Source organism: Lates calcarifer, linkage group LG18 (genome assembly GCF_001640805.2).
Source record: "Lates calcarifer isolate ASB-BC8 linkage group LG18, TLL_Latcal_v3, whole genome shotgun sequence".
Lineage (NCBI taxonomy): Eukaryota > Metazoa > Chordata > Actinopteri > Centropomidae > Lates > Lates calcarifer.
In genome coordinates, this window is record NC_066850.1 from 1693222 (window position 1) to 1711826 (window position 18605).

General features: G+C 43.9%; 2 protein-coding genes across 8 annotated transcripts in view; both read right to left on the reverse strand.

Annotated features, from left to right (window-relative positions):
* Positions 1–2985: 2985 nt before the first annotated feature.
* Positions 2986–12033, reverse strand: cntn1b (contactin 1b). Its single transcript, XM_018685189.2, has 24 exons — positions 11808–12033; positions 9317–9460; positions 9175–9210; positions 8957–9083; positions 8651–8832; positions 8440–8535; positions 8104–8316; positions 7913–8012; positions 7568–7752; positions 7316–7440; positions 7072–7189; positions 6826–6976; positions 6582–6709; positions 6320–6492; positions 6089–6212; positions 5763–5930; positions 5520–5669; positions 5364–5434; positions 4987–5239; positions 4771–4892; positions 4467–4656; positions 4250–4371; positions 4004–4160; positions 2986–3918 (listed from the first exon to the last, which is right to left on the reverse strand). The coding sequence occupies exons 2-24, from the start codon at positions 9369–9371 to the stop codon at positions 3842–3844; spliced, it is 3123 nt and encodes a 1040-aa protein (XP_018540705.1). The 5' UTR covers positions 9372–9460; positions 11808–12033; the 3' UTR covers positions 2986–3841.
* A 1827-nt stretch (positions 12034–13860) lies between these two features.
* nrcama (neuronal cell adhesion molecule a) overlaps positions 13861–18605 on the reverse strand; it is a 44302-nt gene continuing 39557 nt past the window's right edge. For all 7 annotated transcript variants that reach the window (XM_051077641.1, XM_018685179.2, XM_051077642.1 and 4 more), the window contains one exon: positions 13861–17406. In XM_051077641.1, coding sequence (XP_050933598.1) covers positions 17172–17406 — 235 coding nt within the window. In that variant the 3' untranslated portion in view covers positions 13861–17171. The remainder of the gene's footprint in view (positions 17407–18605) is intronic.

Genomic DNA, 18605 nt, shown 5'->3' on the forward strand with positions numbered 1-18605 from the left:
ACAAATCTGGCAGGGTGCTGATGAGCTACACAAAGCTAAGTCACACAACAGTACAACCTGTCTGTTGTTATTTCTGAATTTAGACAGCACTGTCAGTTACTGGGCACCCAGGGAATATTTCCACAATGAAGTTTCCCAATTTAGCCAATGGAGAGAAAAAGTCTTTCTGGGAGAGTATACAGTGAACAGTAAGCAATCTATTCTCCCTCAAAGCCACACAATACAGATAAAATTGTTTCCTCCAGCCTCAACGCACACATTCTTTTTGTTCACTAATAGTGTGAGAGCACCTCCATCAACCATCAGCCTGATGGAGTACCACCACAAGAAAGAGGGCTATGTGAAGGAGCTATTCTTCACAGGGTAAACAGGGTCATAAACCACCCATAGAAGAGGCAATTACTTCCTGATCTGACACCGCAACCCATTTCAGCCAATCGAACAGCGGGAGGGGCCTCCAACTGTGATCTTACAGGCGGCTAACCAGGTTAGCTGTGCTGCTAACACAGGCCAGCTCTGCCACACCAAATTGGCCTGAGAGATTTAGTGTGGCTCTTTCCAAACCCCGGGAGCCATCTGATGTTGCTCAATAGGCTCCTCTGCTCTGTGGACCAGCAGGAGTGGCTTCTCTAGCCTGGGCTAACTAGCTCGCGAGCCAGGGGGCCCTGCCAAATGCATGTGATTTATGGGCCAGTGTGAAGGCTAATTCAGGCTGCTTTGCATATGTCCTGGTTTGGCTCTTTGCTGGCTTTATAGGTTTAAATTTTTTTTAGCTCTCCCCATACCTGATGCTTATAGAATTCATAACACGGCTGCAGCACAAAGGGGGATGCTTTGTGCTGCAGCAGTGCTGCTAAATTATAGAAAATGTGTTCTCTATTTAAATTTATAGTGTGCTGTTGTGCAAAAATACAGCCACTGGTATATGGGTAAGGATGAGGATAATTCAGAGAATGGAAATAGGGCTAAAAGGGTTGAGAGGGTTTGATAAAAATGCAATGAGTGCATGTGAGAGGCAGGAAATCACACAGACTGAACCTGCTTTGAGCACTAAGGGCTCCAGCAGTGCTATTATTAAATCTATTTATGTGCTCCCACCATCACAGGTCCAACCTGACAGCCAGAGAGCTGCTTCTGATCAAATGGAAAGCAGCAAAGGGAATATCTAATATGTAAATAATCAGCTGCATTCCACTGCATCATGGGAGTTATCTACTGTATCTGACACCTGGGATTAGTGTATCTGGTGTCTGTAAGAAACAAAGTGAGTTTATGAGGTAAAAACAAGAAACAAAATATATACACACACACACAGGATAGAAAGGGAAGACAAAGGACCTACATTATATTCATACATAATGCAGGTCTTATTTTGTATTGCTTTATACATCTTCAAAGAATACGTCATAGTTCATAACCACGGTTTAAGTTTTGTTTTTAAAAGTCTGTAATCTGAGTAACTGCAAACTGTAGCTGTGACATACATGTCTGAAATGTAGTGCAGTAGAAGTACACAGTATCATAAATGCTCAAGTAAAGTACATCAAAACTTGGCGGCTGGTTTTTCTCTCATATAACACAAATCACTCAGAAGATCGACATAATCTTCCACTGGCATATTTTGTATGTGGCTATCAAAGATCCACCAAAGAACCAGCGTTCGCACGTCTGAGCAGTCGTGAAATCTGTTCACCACTCACTGTGCCGCCACACAGCACAGCCTGTACCAGAGTTTAGTTTGCATATGCATCCTTGATCAGGCGAGTTGACCAAATCACCTCTCTTATTTACACCAACAGTCCGGGGGAGCGTGGTGCCTCTGCACATATCTTACCACAATATCAACCAGACCCACTCGCTGATAAACATATTAGCAGCTGTCATTGTTTTGCATGCACACAGTCCTCTCCTCCACAGTGGCACCTTTCTCTGTCGCTGTGAAAGGAGGAGTATTTTACTTCACATTTTGAGGAGTCGGTTTGGCAAATATGAGGTCAAAAGGTCACTTCCACCTTAAATCTGCGTAAAATATGTTGGCACAGTCACTGGCATGTGCCTCCTGAGATGTGATGAAATTCACAAACTTGTTTTTCAGATCAGTCTGATTTATAAGCTGCAGCAATATAATGGATTCTATTGAAAGGTTCGGCAACATTTTAAAAAAAAGGTGAGATTTCATGCCATACAAAGTAGATCTGAAAGGTCCACTGCCCCAGAGACAGAGTAAAAGGCACATACAATACACTGCTGTTGTTTGTTGTCCACAGAGAAGCCACACTGGGCATGTAAATAAAAGCAGAAGGAACCTTGTATCACAACAACAGGCCCTTCAGTGTCCTTCTCTGGAGGAAGACTCATTTCCCTGCCATAGGAGACTCACCTTTGTGCATCTGCTGTGATTGTTTGTAAATGATGGCAGCATTGATTTCAGCCTCACATGGGATTTTCTGTGTCCGTGTAATTTGTTTGAAGAGAAGGAGGTAAAATGGGAGAAATATTGGTAATGGAGGTGGAAACAGGAGAGATAAAAGCCTCCCACGCAGAGACTACTGTACTGTTTACAAGGAAGGCTGCTTTAAAGCACTAACAAAAGCCACACAGCCAGGAAGAGAAAAATCCCTCTTTTCTCTCTTGTTTTTGAAAGCACATCACATGTACTTGAAATGATCAGCAGCAGAGGACACCGATGCAACAGAAACATCTTGTGAAACTAATGGTAGATGTAAATATTACTGTGATGCTGGATAAGTGCAAAGCAAACAGAAGCATTATTCTAATTAATCAGCACATTTTGCAGTACTGAAATTATAAATGATAGGAGGGGACTTCAGATTTGATATAAAACCAGTCTGAAAAGATGTTGCATTGTGTGATTGGACTGGTGAATTGTATTTGTGCATATAGTGCCATCTGCTGACTGAAATCACACCCTACATGTCAGTTTGCAGGCTCAGTGAGCTCAATAAGTCAATGAGACAATACAGATAGTAATACTCTGTTTAATGGTTTTGCAGCCTGACAAAAAGAAAACTAGCACACTGATACATGAGATATACAGTAGTTAATGTCCAACCCTGCCTCCACAGTTCATTCAAATATAATACTATACACTGTCACTGTCAGAACATGATCACTGGGCTCAAAAGAAGTTGTCAGCAAAGTAATATGGCTTTACCAGTTCAGCTAGAACTCAAATAGTCAATGCACATGATTGTGGTGAGGAGAAAAATCACACCTCTGCACCTGTCACCCAGCACCATTAGAAAATTAATTTAAAAAAAAAAAAAGTTAAACAAAGTGTCTTTATGATTTAAAGTGTAAGGTTATTTAAAATAAAAGTGATCCAAGAAAATCCACTAAAAGCAGTGATTATTACAGTTCTTTACATACTATTCACTGATTTGACTAAGTTACACCTTAGTACTGTTTATCCAGCTCATTTCAACTCCAAACAGGCGGGAGGAATTAGAGAATCATCCAGTGGTTATCATCCGATTTCATTCGTTTTGACTTTAGAGTGACTTGAGTAAAAAATCTGGTTCTGACACAGACATTTTGGATCTTCTCTTTAATATGACGGATGAAGGAGTCCCATGTTTTACTGCATGTATCCTGCAGTTTCTTTGATGGTCTAAAAAAGTGCAAGACTCAACAATCTATTCTAATTTTGTGAAACAACAGCTTTAAGTGTGGTGTTACAGCGGAACAGAAGCATGGTGTATCTTAACCAATGACTATCAGTGTGAGGAGTGTTTGGAGGTTGAGTCTGGATCTCTTATTAAGTCCTCATATCTGCTTCCCAGAGTTTATTATATACACGTTGCTTGTGGCAGGCTTAAATTTACAATCCCAGAATGCACAGCGCCAGCAGCACCAAGGACACCAGGCTTAGAGTGGGCGTGACCATGGATGCTTTACCTGAGGAGGCAGAAACATTGTGAGATAAATGGACCAAGAGGACAAAAAAAAACTTCAATCAATCATTAGATTATTATAGTTGTACCCATAATCCTAATCTTCCTGACTGGTCCATCTCCTCCTTCATAACGACCGCGCACCATCAGCTCATAGTCGCCAACCTGAGGCATGGGGAAGTCCATGAAGTGCCAGCCAGTGATGTAGACTTTCCCATAGATGTAGCCTGTCTTTCTGAACATGACCTAGGAAACAGAGGTTTTCAGCATTTCGGTTACTGCCATGTAGACCATTAGTCTGAAAAGTATGTACTGTCAGGCTTTTCCACACCAACCTTGTAGTACAGAGGGAAGGAAACATTGCCGAACCAGTCGTACTGGATATGATCCCACCACACGTACAGCCACTTCCCTGTCCAGGTGATATAGCGCCACATCCTCGGTGGCTCTGGTGGTGCTGTAAACAAATTTTTTATCATGACCACATGTTATCATAGGATAACTCTCACCGTATGTGCTTCTTGTCCATAGATTGTGAGTAATTAGTCTTACGTGGTCTCTTTGTGAACATCTCACAGTGTTCACCAGGGGGTCCGAGGCCGGCTCCGTTGAAGGCACGGACCTCGATGAGGTAGTGTGAGTCCGGCAGCATGTTCTCCAGCCTGGTCTGGTTGACTGTGGCTGGAACAAATATACGGTTGGCTCCTGGCTCCGGGTCATCGTACTTTCTCCAGTATTTGACCTGGGAAGTTCAGAAACACGGATCTTTTATCTACTGCTGATTTGTGATTTGTTGATTTAATTTAAGCTAGCCATTATCCTAGCCATTTGAAGCTAGTGTGCTAAAACTTTATACCTGGTATCCCTCAATGTACTGCTGCAGGCCTGTTCCAGTGTCAACCACTGGCAGCCACCACACAAGAGCTTCCGTGGAGGACACCGGCCTGGCATAGACATCTGTCGGAGACTCTGTAGGTACTGGAGAAGTCAGAGGAATGGATGAGGTTAAATGTCATACCCTTTCACTTTCCCTTGGAAAGTGAGGACCCAAAACTGAAACCAAAATCCTCACCATCTCGTGGGTAGTAGATGACCTTGGTGAGGCTGTACGGTCCATCTCCTTTCACATTAAACGACTTGACCTTCACCTGAAACTCTCGCACCTGGAAATCTTCCTCAGTGGGAATGAAGTATGTGTCTTTATGAACATAACGCCTTGTCTCTGGGTCTGAGATGGTCTCATACCACCAGTCGTATGCATCGTGAGGCTTGAACGCAACTATGTAACCAAACTTCTTGCCGTAGAAATACCACGGCTGCACAGGCTAATAGATGGATATGGAAAGAGAAATGGAAAGAAAACACACTTATAAAAATGTGTTCAAACAGTTTTCGCGTATGATGAAGTCAGAAATTAAATAGTGTGACATGAACTGAGGGCTTTCTTACTGTCCATGTGATGACAATCTCGCCATTTCTACCTCCATAACCTGCCACATCAGTGGGCGCTACTACTGGAGCTGCAAAGAAAAAAGTAATCTCAGTTTTTACCCCCACAGCTGTTCTGACTTAAAGACATGTCATGTATTAGTATTCTCTCCTTACGAGCATCCCAGGTTTTGATCTTGAGGGAGGGAATGCTGGCCTCTCCGGAACCATACTCGTTGGTGGCGATGATCCTGAACTGATACTCCATCCAGGGGTAAAGGTCTGTCACCTCTGCCCTCTCCATGCTACCATCAAGAGTGGTTGGAGCTGGGGGATGGAAAGGTCATCTGAGTCAAATCATCTGCAAAAAATTGGACTGTGGAATGAGTGTGCCCTCTGCTGGTGGAGAGCAGTACTCACAGGTGGTGGCGTCCCTCCAGTCATCTTCATACAGAGCCCAGTAGTGCCTGGTCTGAATGGTGTAGGAAAGAATGGGGCTATTATGATCAGCTCCTTTAGACCACAATAGCTTCACCCACGTGTCTCCAATCTCTTCCACCCGGATCACACCAGGTGGCCCAGGAACACCTGGATCAGGGAGGAAAGATACATGGAAAGAGGGAAGACAAGACTAGTACCAACCAGTTTTTGATCAACTCATTTGATTTGCATAAGAATTTCAACCAAACATTAAGTGTAATCTTGAGGGTCTCTCATCATCTGAAGCAAACTGTGCTGGTACTGACCTACAACCTTGAGATCAGCATATGCTGTATCACTGTCCACCACGGTCTGAGCCGTGCAGGTGTAGCGACCTTCGTGCCAAATTTGGGCGTTCTTTATTCTAAGGTCACCAGTGCCGTCTTCGCTCTGGACAGCCGGGAGCAAAACGAGGAGGAAAAATATCTGTCTTTAGCTGAGAACACCAGTAGGATGTTAAGTGAGAAATCTGTAAGATGTAAAATGAGTCACCCTACCATAACACGTTCGTAGTGTTGCCACTCAGAGTCAAAGTCAATGACTCTGAAGTCTATGGCCCAGATGAAGGTGATGTCCAGCATGGGGTCATATGAAGCAGTGCAACTGAGAATAATCTCATCACCAACCTTAACCTCAGAGTCTTCAGGAGCCACCGTGATGCTGGTCGCCTCTGGGTTAAAAAACAATTATTTGGTCGCTGCAACATTAGCTATTTAAATATGTAGATGAGTACACAGTATATTGAAAGTGCACATTAACCTGTGATGGTGAGATAACCAGAGCTGTTGGCCTTTCCTCTGTCATTCTCAGCAAAGCAGGTGTAGGTGCCCTCATCATTTTTGGTGGCGTTAAGGATCTCCAGACTCCCATCAAACATGATGGAAATGCTAAAAAAATGAAAATAATTAATAAAGCCAAGCTGCTGATTAAACAGGAAGGTTAATGCATATCAAGGGACTGTACTGTCATTGTGTCCGGTCTCTTTCTAATGACTTGTACGGACCGTGAATTGTTGAAGAGCAGCTCTTTGCCCTTTGTCCAGGTGAAGCGAGGTCTGGGAGCAGCTCGGGGTTTACACTCGATCACCACACGTCCATCTTTAGCCCCAAGGAGCTGCTTCTTCACAGGATTAAACTCGAATGTAGGAGCACAGGCTGGAGAGAGATTATATAATTCAGTCGTTGAAACTTTGTTTTGTTTTCAAGTATCTAACAAGCCAGTGGGAGAACAGTTTTTTGAGAGGACTCACCGATGACTCGCAGCTCAGCGTTGGCATATTTAATTCCCCAGTAATTCTCAGCAATACACTGATACATCCCTGAGTCATCAAAAGTCAGACTGGAAAACTTCAGCTCACCTTTACCGTACTGGTGGAAAAAACCCACAGATACATATAACCCAAATGTATAAGAAAGAAAACCTACACACACATCAAAAGCCAAGCTGAGACGGAATAAATCCCGTTATTAATGGTAGGTGTTTTGAGTTTTCACCATGTATCCGTCTTTGTACCAGCGGATGAAAGGGAAGGGCTTCCCTGATGCCACACAGCGCATGGTGTGCTCTGAGCCAATGTCGATCTGAGTGTTGTTGATGGTTTCCGCCCACTCTGGGGCAGCTGGGAAAAACAAAATGAACATTTATATAATTTTCATCATTGCTCATCATTGAGTTTAATATAAGAAAGAATATCCCTGGTCTCTCTACATGTGGACTGTAGATTACGCTCCAGTAACTTTACTTACACTCCACATAGAGCCAGGCCTTGTGCCAGTCCTTCCCTTTAGTATTGATGGCTTCACACTCGTATCCTCCCACATCTTCATACTGCACATTGTACAGATGAAGCACAGCTCCTGATTCACTGATCTCGTGGTTTGGTGGGAGGTCTGTGTGGTCCACCTTCCTCCAAACAATATGAGGGATGGGACTGAACAAACACAAAAATGGGTTTGTTGTTATGATAAATTTACATTAAATGGAACAGGTGCACATATAAGTGCACTTACTGTCACAGTAATCAGTACCCACTCTATGTGAGAACATAAATCTCATGCACCCTTGTATTCCTTAAATGACTGCAAACTTACTTTCCCAGAGCAAAGCACTCTAAAGTAATATTAGAGGCCAGCAAGGCAGTAGTGTCTGGGAACTTCACCCTGATGTCTGCTGGGTACTTCCTCTCCTCACCTGAGGCAGGTAAGAAGAGTAATTTATATTCAAAATAAAGACTTTTAGACTTTATTCTTGTTCATCTGGAGCACAGCTGCTATCTACCAACCATCCTCAGGTGGTAAAGGGATGAGAGGGATGAATTTGGAGAAGACACTCTGCCCGATGATGGGACTGGACACGTAACAGGAGTAGTTTCCTGCATCCTGAGCTTCCACCTTGGAGATGTACAGGTTTCCGGTCCTCTGGGAGACAAATCTGCGGCGATCTGTGGGCAGGAAAACTGGGAACTCGTTGTAGATCCAGCGGTAACTCACCGCCTCTGAAAGACAGTATGAAGAATAAAGTCACGTGGTCGTACTCTGAAGTTTGTGGAGATGTTGTTGAACTGAATGCAGTGAAAAGACGGGACTTGTATGACGACGACGTGAAAACCTGAACATACCGGGCCAGGCTTTAGGAGGGGCACACAGCAGAACCGCTCCCTGTCCCTCTTTGACATACACCGGCTCTCTCTCCTCGTCAGAGAACTCGTGCAAAACTACACAGCAGATGAGGCCAATTAACATAAAGGCTGCTGAAGCAAACACAAATACTGCAAAACACTCAAACTCAAAAAGAGGTAAAAGGAAAAAGTGTTAGCTATAGCTGCTCACATCCAAACTTGACCCTGGCCTCCTTGCTGATGACGGTGCCGTAGATGTTTCTGGCCACGCAGATGTACGTCCCTGCGTGTTTCTTCTGTTTGGGGTTGGTGATAACCAGATTCCCTCCCACCAGGCTGTAGTGCTCGTCTGGCTGCTCCATCAGCTTGATCTCCCAGTTATCCCGGCGCCACCTGGCAGTGATGATATCAGACCGCATCACTTTATATCACATGATGCATCTGTGGCAGTGCAATGCAGTATAAGGCACTCTGTAGTATTGCCTAGTGTGAAAATCTTTTTACAAGGGTGTGTAACCTGTATGAGGCAGGTGGGTTGGCACGTGCCCTGCAGTTCATGGAGATTCTCCCGTCGGGGGAGCCCTCAGTATACACCACATCTATAGGCTCCTCCTCAAAGATGGGACCATAACCAGTTGCATCCTCTGACAAATTTAACATAACAATTAGCTGATGTACTTATCATGCATCAAGACCTACATGCAGCATGCACTGTTTCCAAGAAACTGAACTCACCTCCAAAAATTCGAGGCTCACCAAACAGGACTGCCACTGCAACGCACAAAGATGTACATATGTATATGTTAGTGTGCAAGTTTTTCAAGATGTCATTTATGGGAGCAGGTGTTATATGTTCAGGCATCACTGTGTGCCTAACCTGTGAGAGAGATGGAGGAGGAGAGGGCCAGGAGCAGTAAAGCAGTGGACGCCATGTTGGTCAATAGATGGACTTAATATAGCCGCAAGAGTCGGGCGGACGGATAGAGGGACACAAACAAAAAGTCGATGAACAGGGCATGAACTGGAGAGACAAAAAGAAAAGATTTGAGACAGAGAGAAACAGAATCACTGTTTTATAACAACATAAGCAAGTATTTGTTTAAATGTGATCTTCCCTCCCTCCGTATGTACCCTAAACATTTTCAAACACCAGAAACAGAATCAGTGAAGAACTAGCTGAATCCTCCTCCTGCGCTTATAAATGATTCAGGATGTGAGTGACTCAGCAGAACACAGTGAGCAGAGTGCGTGCACATCCACATGGACGTGCACCTGCAGAGACACACACACACAAGCCTGTACTGCTCCTGCTGGGCTGTCACACATGCTTTCACATCACTTCTGCAGGATGAAATGGATGCAGGCTAAAGCTGCGAGGAACTGCAGCGTCTCAGCTCTCACACAGGACACCAACACAACAGCCCCGTGCCCCAAATCCACTCCATCACACAACAAACACTGGTTCTAAGCATGTTTTTAGATGTAGTGTGTTTGAACTGGAAAAGTGGCAAAATAAAGTGTACTCAAAGCCTGCAGGAAAAACATACAGGACAGAGGAAATATAGATTTTATAGCAAAATCCCCAGATTTCTGTGCTCTTCTTGTTATTGATGACCACACACAAGCTTTACAGTTACTCCACTGATCCATGCTTAAACAGTCAGCTTAGCTGCAGCTGATGGTAATCTTCCTATAACGCCAAAGGCCATGAGACTCTGATCAGGAGGAAATGAGCAGAGAAGCTTCTCTTACAAATGTTTTGATGCATAAACCTTCCAAAAATCTAAACCTCTGGAAAAACGTGTGTGAACACTGTGATGCTATACTGAGGAAAATGATGGTACATGCTTATGAAAAGATTTATTCCAAGTTCGAAGTTCACTGTTTAGTAACAGAAGTAGAAATCATCTAACATCTGCTTGTATATGCTATTGTTAGCTAGCAGCCACAGTCCTTCACCGAGTCCGTCTGGATGTGAGAGGAAGAAAGGGAAGAATAATAGGGAGGGCACAATCTGGGATGAAAATGAAACATTTGCCAGACAGGCAGCTCCCATGTGCCTCAGCAGCCCCACCCTCCCAGAAAGAGAGAGCGAGAGGCATGCACCCAGCATACAGCAGAGACTGCAGCATGGGCACTCTTGATGACTCAACACTAATATCACTACAGTACAGCAGCAGCTGACTGCATCTACCCTGCACTGGCACGGCTGTAATCGAAACTGAGTGAGAGCAGCAGAAAGTGACACCTCTCCTGCATCTGCAACATCCTAAAGATGGATGGATGGATGGAGGGATGGAGGGAGCGTCTCACGTTGATGCCACAACACATCACAGCTTTTACAACACGTTTATATCCAGCTTTGGCTTTATAAATTATAGTGGCAACAATCTGCTCCACCCATTCTGATCAATTCAGCAGAGTGTGTTTTCCCCCCGGCAGTAATCCCATCACAGATCCTCTTTGGACAGACCAGCGAAATTTAGGTCAGCACATGTATTAAGCCCTGTGTCTTAGTGACCGCCGGAATAAAAGCATGTTTTGCTTTTGGGGGGTTTGTGGCTGCAGAGAATCACATTTAAAGTCATGTTTGATTTCCACAAAAATCAGGCCTTATACTGAGAACGTGAAGGGAGAACACCTCGCAGCCATGACAGTTTGCTCTATCTTTGACGTCTAGATGAGGGGGTGGCTGGCCTCCCTTGGGCGGGGGCGGGACAATTCTGTTAGAGGGATCTAGACTTACTGTCCTCTGCTTTCATAAATAAAAGACAGATTCTGCAGATCACTCCATTTGCAACTTTAAAAGTTGACATTGAGAGGATGTGGATCCAGATCATGAAACAGTGCTGCAATATTTAGAACAACTTTGTCCCAACTCAATGATAAATTTAACAATGTCGACTCAATGAGATCTGACAACAGGACAGTGCATACAGTCTTTAAACAGTTGGATTAATAGGAGTTACCCTCTCATCCATGAAGGACAGTTAGTCCTTTACCAAACAGATGCAGCTCACTGTGCCCTTGACGCATTCTGTATGACACTTTCACCTTGCATCTGCTCCCTGCATCCACACTTTCTTCTTATAGCAGAACTAAAACTGCAGAGAGAGAAGATAAACCCTCTTTCATCAGACTCTGTTGGTTCGCACCCATCCTCTAACTGCGCAGCCCCTTACATCACTTCATCCCGGTGACGACTGATCGGCACCGGTAGTTCACTGCTCTGCATTGCGGTACTCCTGTGCCGGTCCATTTCTGCACTACAGAGCTCAACACTCTCACACATCCCCGGTTCATTCTCGCATCTCGCCGAGTCCCGACATCAGATCCAGTAAAGTGGTCATATGCACGCGCTCTCTTACCTTTGGAGGCAGAATTGGGGGTGGAAATATCAGCGAGCTGTCCGCGTGGCACACCTGGACCCGAACCGCATCATGCCCCCCCCTCCCACCCAACAAAACAGCCCCACCATCCGCCGGAGCGTCCCGTGCGGCTGAACTTTTCTATTGGAGGAGAGAGAGTGAGCGGCACCTCTGGGCGGCGGCGAGGACGCGGCTGCGATTGGTCCGCGAGAGAGGGAGGATGGGAGGGATGCGAGCATCATGCTGCTGCTGCGCACCTCAGACAGGGGGAAGAGTCAGAGCAGAGGGTGGGAATAATTACGATGTGATATTTAATGGAAAGAAATGAACTTGACCGCAGCAGTATAAGAAAATGTGACAAAATGAAGGGGTCTGAATACTTTCTGAATGCACTGCAAGTCCATATCGTACTCCCACCACGTGCTGTGCATCAGAAATGACCTTCAGATCAATTATTAATAACAGACACCAGTTACAGTGTCATGAGCAGTGAACATTCTGGTGTTTGGTCCCGTTAGAGTGAAGCGTTAAAGCACTGGTGGTTCTGATAGAAAGAGCAGGTGTGTGCAGGTGAAAAATCATAACTGTGGGCGTCACATTGCACAATTCACGATGCTCAACACTTATGAGTGCTGTGTCGAACATCCGGGTATTTGGGCAGGTACGCTTGGAGGGGAATTTAAAAGGCAGCCATTTTCTTTCACTCGCATCGAGAATGAGAAACAGGTGAGTATCTCACACCTAAACTTTGTTTAATCGCCATTTTGCTTTAAAGTGTGCTCGCGTTGGTTTGGCATTTAAATTTTTTTGGATGCATAAGGAAACTTTTTTGTATTAAATGGCCGTCGTGCTCGCACGTTAAACGGACAGTCCACTGAGGATTATCAACCTGAAAGATCACGGCTCCCTCAAACCTCAGCCTTCAGGTGAGTGACGTTGGAGTGAATATTTACCTGTGCAATGCAAACGTAACAGTGTAAAGTTAGATATTTAAACATGTGTATGTTAAATGTTTCAGCAGTTAATAGTTGTTGGGAAGGTATTTACTGTGCACAGATTATACTTAATTACGGTTCAGTTTATCTTGAGAATTGGTGAGGTAGCAGAAAGGTGGAATAAAGGACCAGCTCTGTGTTTTTCAGTGCGTTTGTTTAACAGTAAGAGCAATATGTAAAGCTCCAGACGTGTCAGGCAGGAAGAGAACATCTGCATAACCAAACACTTCAGTTACAAGACAAAATGTTTGATTTCAAAATCTGATTCTGTCAATGAGGTTATTCCTTTTGTCTTCTCTTGGATTCAGGTGCATCTCTGTCTCCTCCAGAGTTCGCTGAGGTCTCACAGGAATCAGAACAATGATGAATCCTCTCCACTAAAGAGTTTCTGAACAGCTAAGAGTCAGGTTCTTTATTAATGTGCAGGTGTCATATTTGTAGATCTGTACATGATGCACCTGCATTAATTCGGCATAAGCTTTACTTTTTGGTCTCTGGAATGGAGACATTTGTTTCCCTGCTTGTCATGTTGTTGAGAATATTCATAATGTTTCAGTTGTTACACCTCATGACTGCAGATAATTCAAACCCTTTGATGTCCAGATGTCTCATGACTCATTTCTTTGTATTTATGTCACATTTTTGCATTGTGTAGAGTAAGCAGCACTTCAGAGCTATGCTGTGTGCAGTGTTGTACAAGGTTACTCCACAGGTTTTTCAGTGCCCTTGTTTAAAGGAAAAATAAAGTATTTTTTTTCCATTGCAGTTCTTTCTGGAGTGATTACTGCACACAGGAACACTAACAGACTGAACTGTATTAATGTTAATCCTAAAGGACAATGTACTCTGTAACATGCATGTGACACATTTTGCATCTTAAGTCCATTTTTAATTTGCATCAAAGCAGTTGTGTGATATATTTTTAGATGAATGTCCTTTTGAGATAAAACCACACACATCTTTGTGGGTTATGTGACAGGTTTAACACACTAGGTGGAGCCATACACACACACACACACACACACGACCACAAAAAGAAAAACAGGAATGAACTGAAATCCTGAAACCAACATTTATTTCATTTTTTAGAACTTCATTTAAAATACAAAATATTTTGCAATATTATACTGTAGAGTAAACCATTTTGACAGCCTTTCATGCTTCTCATGTAGCTTCAACATTAACCAGAATGTCATATATCATATCATATACTGTATATCCTACTGTATGGTCACCAGTCACTAGAACATGGTATTCACACTGCAGTGTGCCAGTCCGCTAATCTGTCCATGCCGGCTCTGAATGCTCCAAATTACAGTTTAGTTTTTTTTTAAGTGCACACTCTTAAAAAGGACGAGTCCGTTTCAGGAGATGTCTAGTTTAGAGCAACAGTTTTGATGCCGGATGTTGCCCTAAATTAGAAGCGTGAATTAGTTTGAAATGATGAATCCTGTTTAAGTGTGTGCCTTTTTATAAAAAATACAGAAAAAAGGTGCATGAACGGTCAGAGACAGAAACAATACAGGTGTCACGAGAGCTCAGTCACAAGTTAAATAATCTCCTTTGATACCTGATAGGCTAAACATTTGAGCAAATTCACCTGACGAGTTTAAAAAATAATAAAAAGAAATAAAATAAGTTTCACAGCAAATAAAGAGTGAAAACTAAATAGTCATCTCACACAAAGCCATCTCTTACCCATAATGCAGCAGAGGTCACGTTCTCACCTTTGACCTCAACGCATCTACGCATCAACTCAAGCCGTTATTTACAAAATACAACAAAAATATCTACATGTGGAAAGCTGACACATGGCAACCTAAAAACTTGATGCAAGTTATGATAGACATGGAAATGTTCTCTTGGAAAAAAAAAAAAGTTTGGAGAAGTTTGGAATCTCCTGCTGACTGCTCGACACACGTCAGAATTATAGACTGTTGCCATGGAAATAGAAAGCGATAGTATACATCACGCACGCTTTAACATAGTAGCATGCATGTGCTGCACGCACACGTACACATACAGACGCACACACACCCATGCACCCCAAACACTCACTCTCACACACACACACAAGCTTCATTCATTTACAGTAATAGAAAACTCACTGAGTGCTGCGCTCGGGACGTGACAACATACACAGATATAAGGTTAAATGCATAAACCAAAGTCACCAGTGTGTTTACCATTTTGCAGTGAAACAAGCAATATTTTCATTCACATTAACAGATACACTTGTTTCCACATTCAGTATCATTACGCAAATTTTCCGACCCCCTTCTTTTCTAAGTGCTACCAGTAACAGGAAGTCCCATTCTTGTAGTCTGTACCAGAGAGTGAGTCTCGGTTCCCATTGGCAGTTACCTGGTGAGTAGGTTGGCAGTAGTTTAGTGCTGCTGAGCAGCGGCTCCTCCTCCTGATGAATGAATTAGGAGGAGAACGTTTGAAATGAGTACATGGGACATCGTCAGGCGCTCATGCTGTGACCTCAGGCTTCCCTACGCATTTACTCAGCCTCCCTTAAGGTGGAATGGTGTGATTTCTGTTTCTACACCGAATGGGCTGATGACAGCTGGATGACATGATTGTCAAAGAGGCCGTAACAATCTGTAGTTGGAAATTATTCCTCACCACCAACGCCAGCGTGAAAAAGGTCATTTTTGAAATCCATTTTTAAATCATTTTACACCCTGTGTAGGAACCTGGACCCTATAACGAGACTCTAAAGAGGCTTTTTTAAATGAATAATGGATGATTCACAATACTCAGTGACCACATGGTTCACAATGAAGGGCCTTAGATTTAACGTGCCCCTATGAACAAGCTCCTTAACATCAGAATCCTGTGGAGCTTATTTTCCACAGATGTTTAATGTAGTTTTGAACACTCACACAGCCTCATTCATTTAAATCAAGTAGGTGGTATTTTGAATGGACTGTATGAGTATATGAGCTGCACTGAGCCCAGTTCTGTTCTTCGCATGAAGACGGATGTAACTATGGATCTAAGTCACTGTTCTCTACAAAAGGCACTAGAAACCATGCTAAGAGGTTCTCGATCGATCATCGACATCTAAATATCCAGAAACTACCACGTGTACACTCAGTGAACCTCCACATGCAACAGCTTTTCTCTCTTTTCTGCTGGCATACACAGCACATACAGGAAGTGGAAATGCTCTGAGACGACGCTGGGGTAGCAGTTTACAATCGCCCTGACACAAAGGCGTGCACAGTGGCCGCGATTCAGGGGGTAGAGGGGGTGGAAGCACTTTGACAGTGACACTGGATCAAATCACATCTCCACTTGTGTTCAAGTTAGTGCTCAGTAACGAGAAGCATAGGCTCGGTGTAAAAAAGAGGAAAAAAAGGAACAGATCAGGAAAGAAAAGAGCAAGCGTGAGGCTAAAAACAGACCAAATCAGTGTGGGAGTTGTGGCTGACTGGCTGGTGTGATAAGGAGTGAGCGAACGCTGAGTTTAAAGTGTTTCTAGCCAGGTTTCCAATGACTACAAATGGACATCCCTGACCTTGAAATATAGCTTCTTATTCTAATACATATGTACAAACAGTTCGTCTGTCTCAAAAAGCCATATGCTAGCTTCTGCTTTGAGTCACGCATTTCACAGCAGCAAAGATACCGCTGCCATTTTTCTCTATATAACATACGCCATTTAACACTTTCTGAAAAATAAAACAAAAGAAACGTTAAAAAGTCATATGCAGTCGCGAGTAGGCGTGCACCATAAACAGTCACAGCTCACCTCTGCAACACCTGACACAAAGATGGTGAAACGCTTCACAGAATCATGATTTACTCCATGCAGATGTTTGTGGATGTGATTCGATGCATATTTGCCTGCCTGCGGGTCATGTACTGTACTTTGATAAAATATAGATTTGGATACATTATGTTTAGTATGTTTGCAAAGGAGATTAAATGGCACTAGCACACACACACACACACACACTTGGCCACACTCCTGCTCAGTCTGAGTGGTAATACTTCTTGTACATTCCTTCTGCTCTTCTGTATTGCTTCCTCTCTCCCTCCCTCTCTTCTTGGAATCCTCGCATCCCTCGCTTCACGCCTTCTTCCCACGGTCATGGGGGTGGGGTGGGATGTGGTGTCGGTTCTTTGCCATGTTGAGTGTGTGTTGGTCAGGAGGTCACAGTGTGACAGGGGTTGGCGGGTGTGGAGATGAGGGCGTGTCAGCAGTCTTGGTGACATGTAGCCGTGGCCACTGAAGTGACGCCACCATGGCGAAAAAAGTAGGTGTCCACAACGACTGTCACCTTAGCAACTGCCACCACGGGAGATGGTGGTCACACTTGCGAGGGTGACAAGGAGTGGCCCCCCCCTCCTTTCGTTAGACAAACGAGTTCATGGCGTTGACGGGCGACGGGGCCTCTGAACTCTCGTTGCCTTCGTGCGTGTCTTTCTCTTTCTTGCCGCTGTACTGGCCGATGAAGGAGCCGTCCTCGTTGAACTGCCCGTCCCCGCCCTCCCCATAGTCCACCAGGCTGTCGTCGCTCTCGTCACGGCGCACCGTCCCGTTGGACGGCGTCCGGCTGCCCTTCAGCGGCTTGTGGTCCTCTGTGTCACTGTAGAAAGGTTTAATGGAAGGATATTGAGAAAACAGTTGATGCAGTTGGTTCTGCAGTGGTCAGAAACCTGAGCGCCCACACAGACAACAGGCTTATCCAAGCATTAGCATTTTACATATAAGTAATCTGGCTTTTCCACTGCACAACTGCACCCTGTCACATACACTGTGTCACAGCAGCATGTTTTTATGCTGCCTTTTGTCTGGTTCTGCTCAGGCACACTACAAATGTGCAAACCTGTACACAAGTACTCGCTGTTTCCATTAGAAATAGAGAAGTTCTTATAATGCACGACAACAGAAAGTCTGGTACATTATATTTAACGGTACTGTACAGTGGAGCAGCTCAGCTGTGTAGCCTTTCTAGTATGATCTACAGTGTTAGTGCTGTAGTGGAAGATTCAGGGTTAGTGACCACTGCTAAGGAGGATTTTGCGAATGCGTGCCGTTCAGTCCTTTGCAGTACTGTACCTGCATCTGAATGCAACGTCCAAAACCATTTCAGTCAATATGCTTTCAGTTTACATGCAGTAATCAAAAATGCAATTAAAGATGAAGTCATTACCATTTACATCCTGTCTTTATGCTCCATTTGTTCAAAAAAGCCCTGGTCTAATGCTGTAGTATGCAAGCTCTACAGTTAGGATCAGACTGTTCATGTCACATCTCTGCTCAATGCATCTGAGTTTCACAGAAATTAAATTAAATGTGGGGAAGCCAGAGAAGTAAAAGCAGTGATATTTATGTTGAAGTTTAGTTTGAATGTTGTAACTATGGTTATGGTGCCGACTGTCTCAGCGATGACACAGTAAATCAGGTCAGTTGATGTGTGTTTTCTTTGCTTTTAGTTTCTCTTGAGTCAGACACAGCTTTAGAACATGATTTAAAGGTTGGGTGAATTGCATGCTCTTTTTTTTACCGCATCTCGTCTTACCTCTCCATAGACCTAAACACCCCCCCCCCAAAAAAAGATAAAAATGGAGGGACACATGAATTCATGAGCCATAATGAGTGTAGGTTCTTTTATGAGCTCTTCATAGACACAGGTTCTAGCCCCTTTTAAACAGAGGTTAAGACCAGTCATTATACTGGTTTTGCTTTGCATAATGCCACCCTGATCTGCTGCCTTCTTATTGCTGGAACAAGACCCCACCCACCCCCCACCTGATTCTATATTTGTCCATTTTATACAACCCG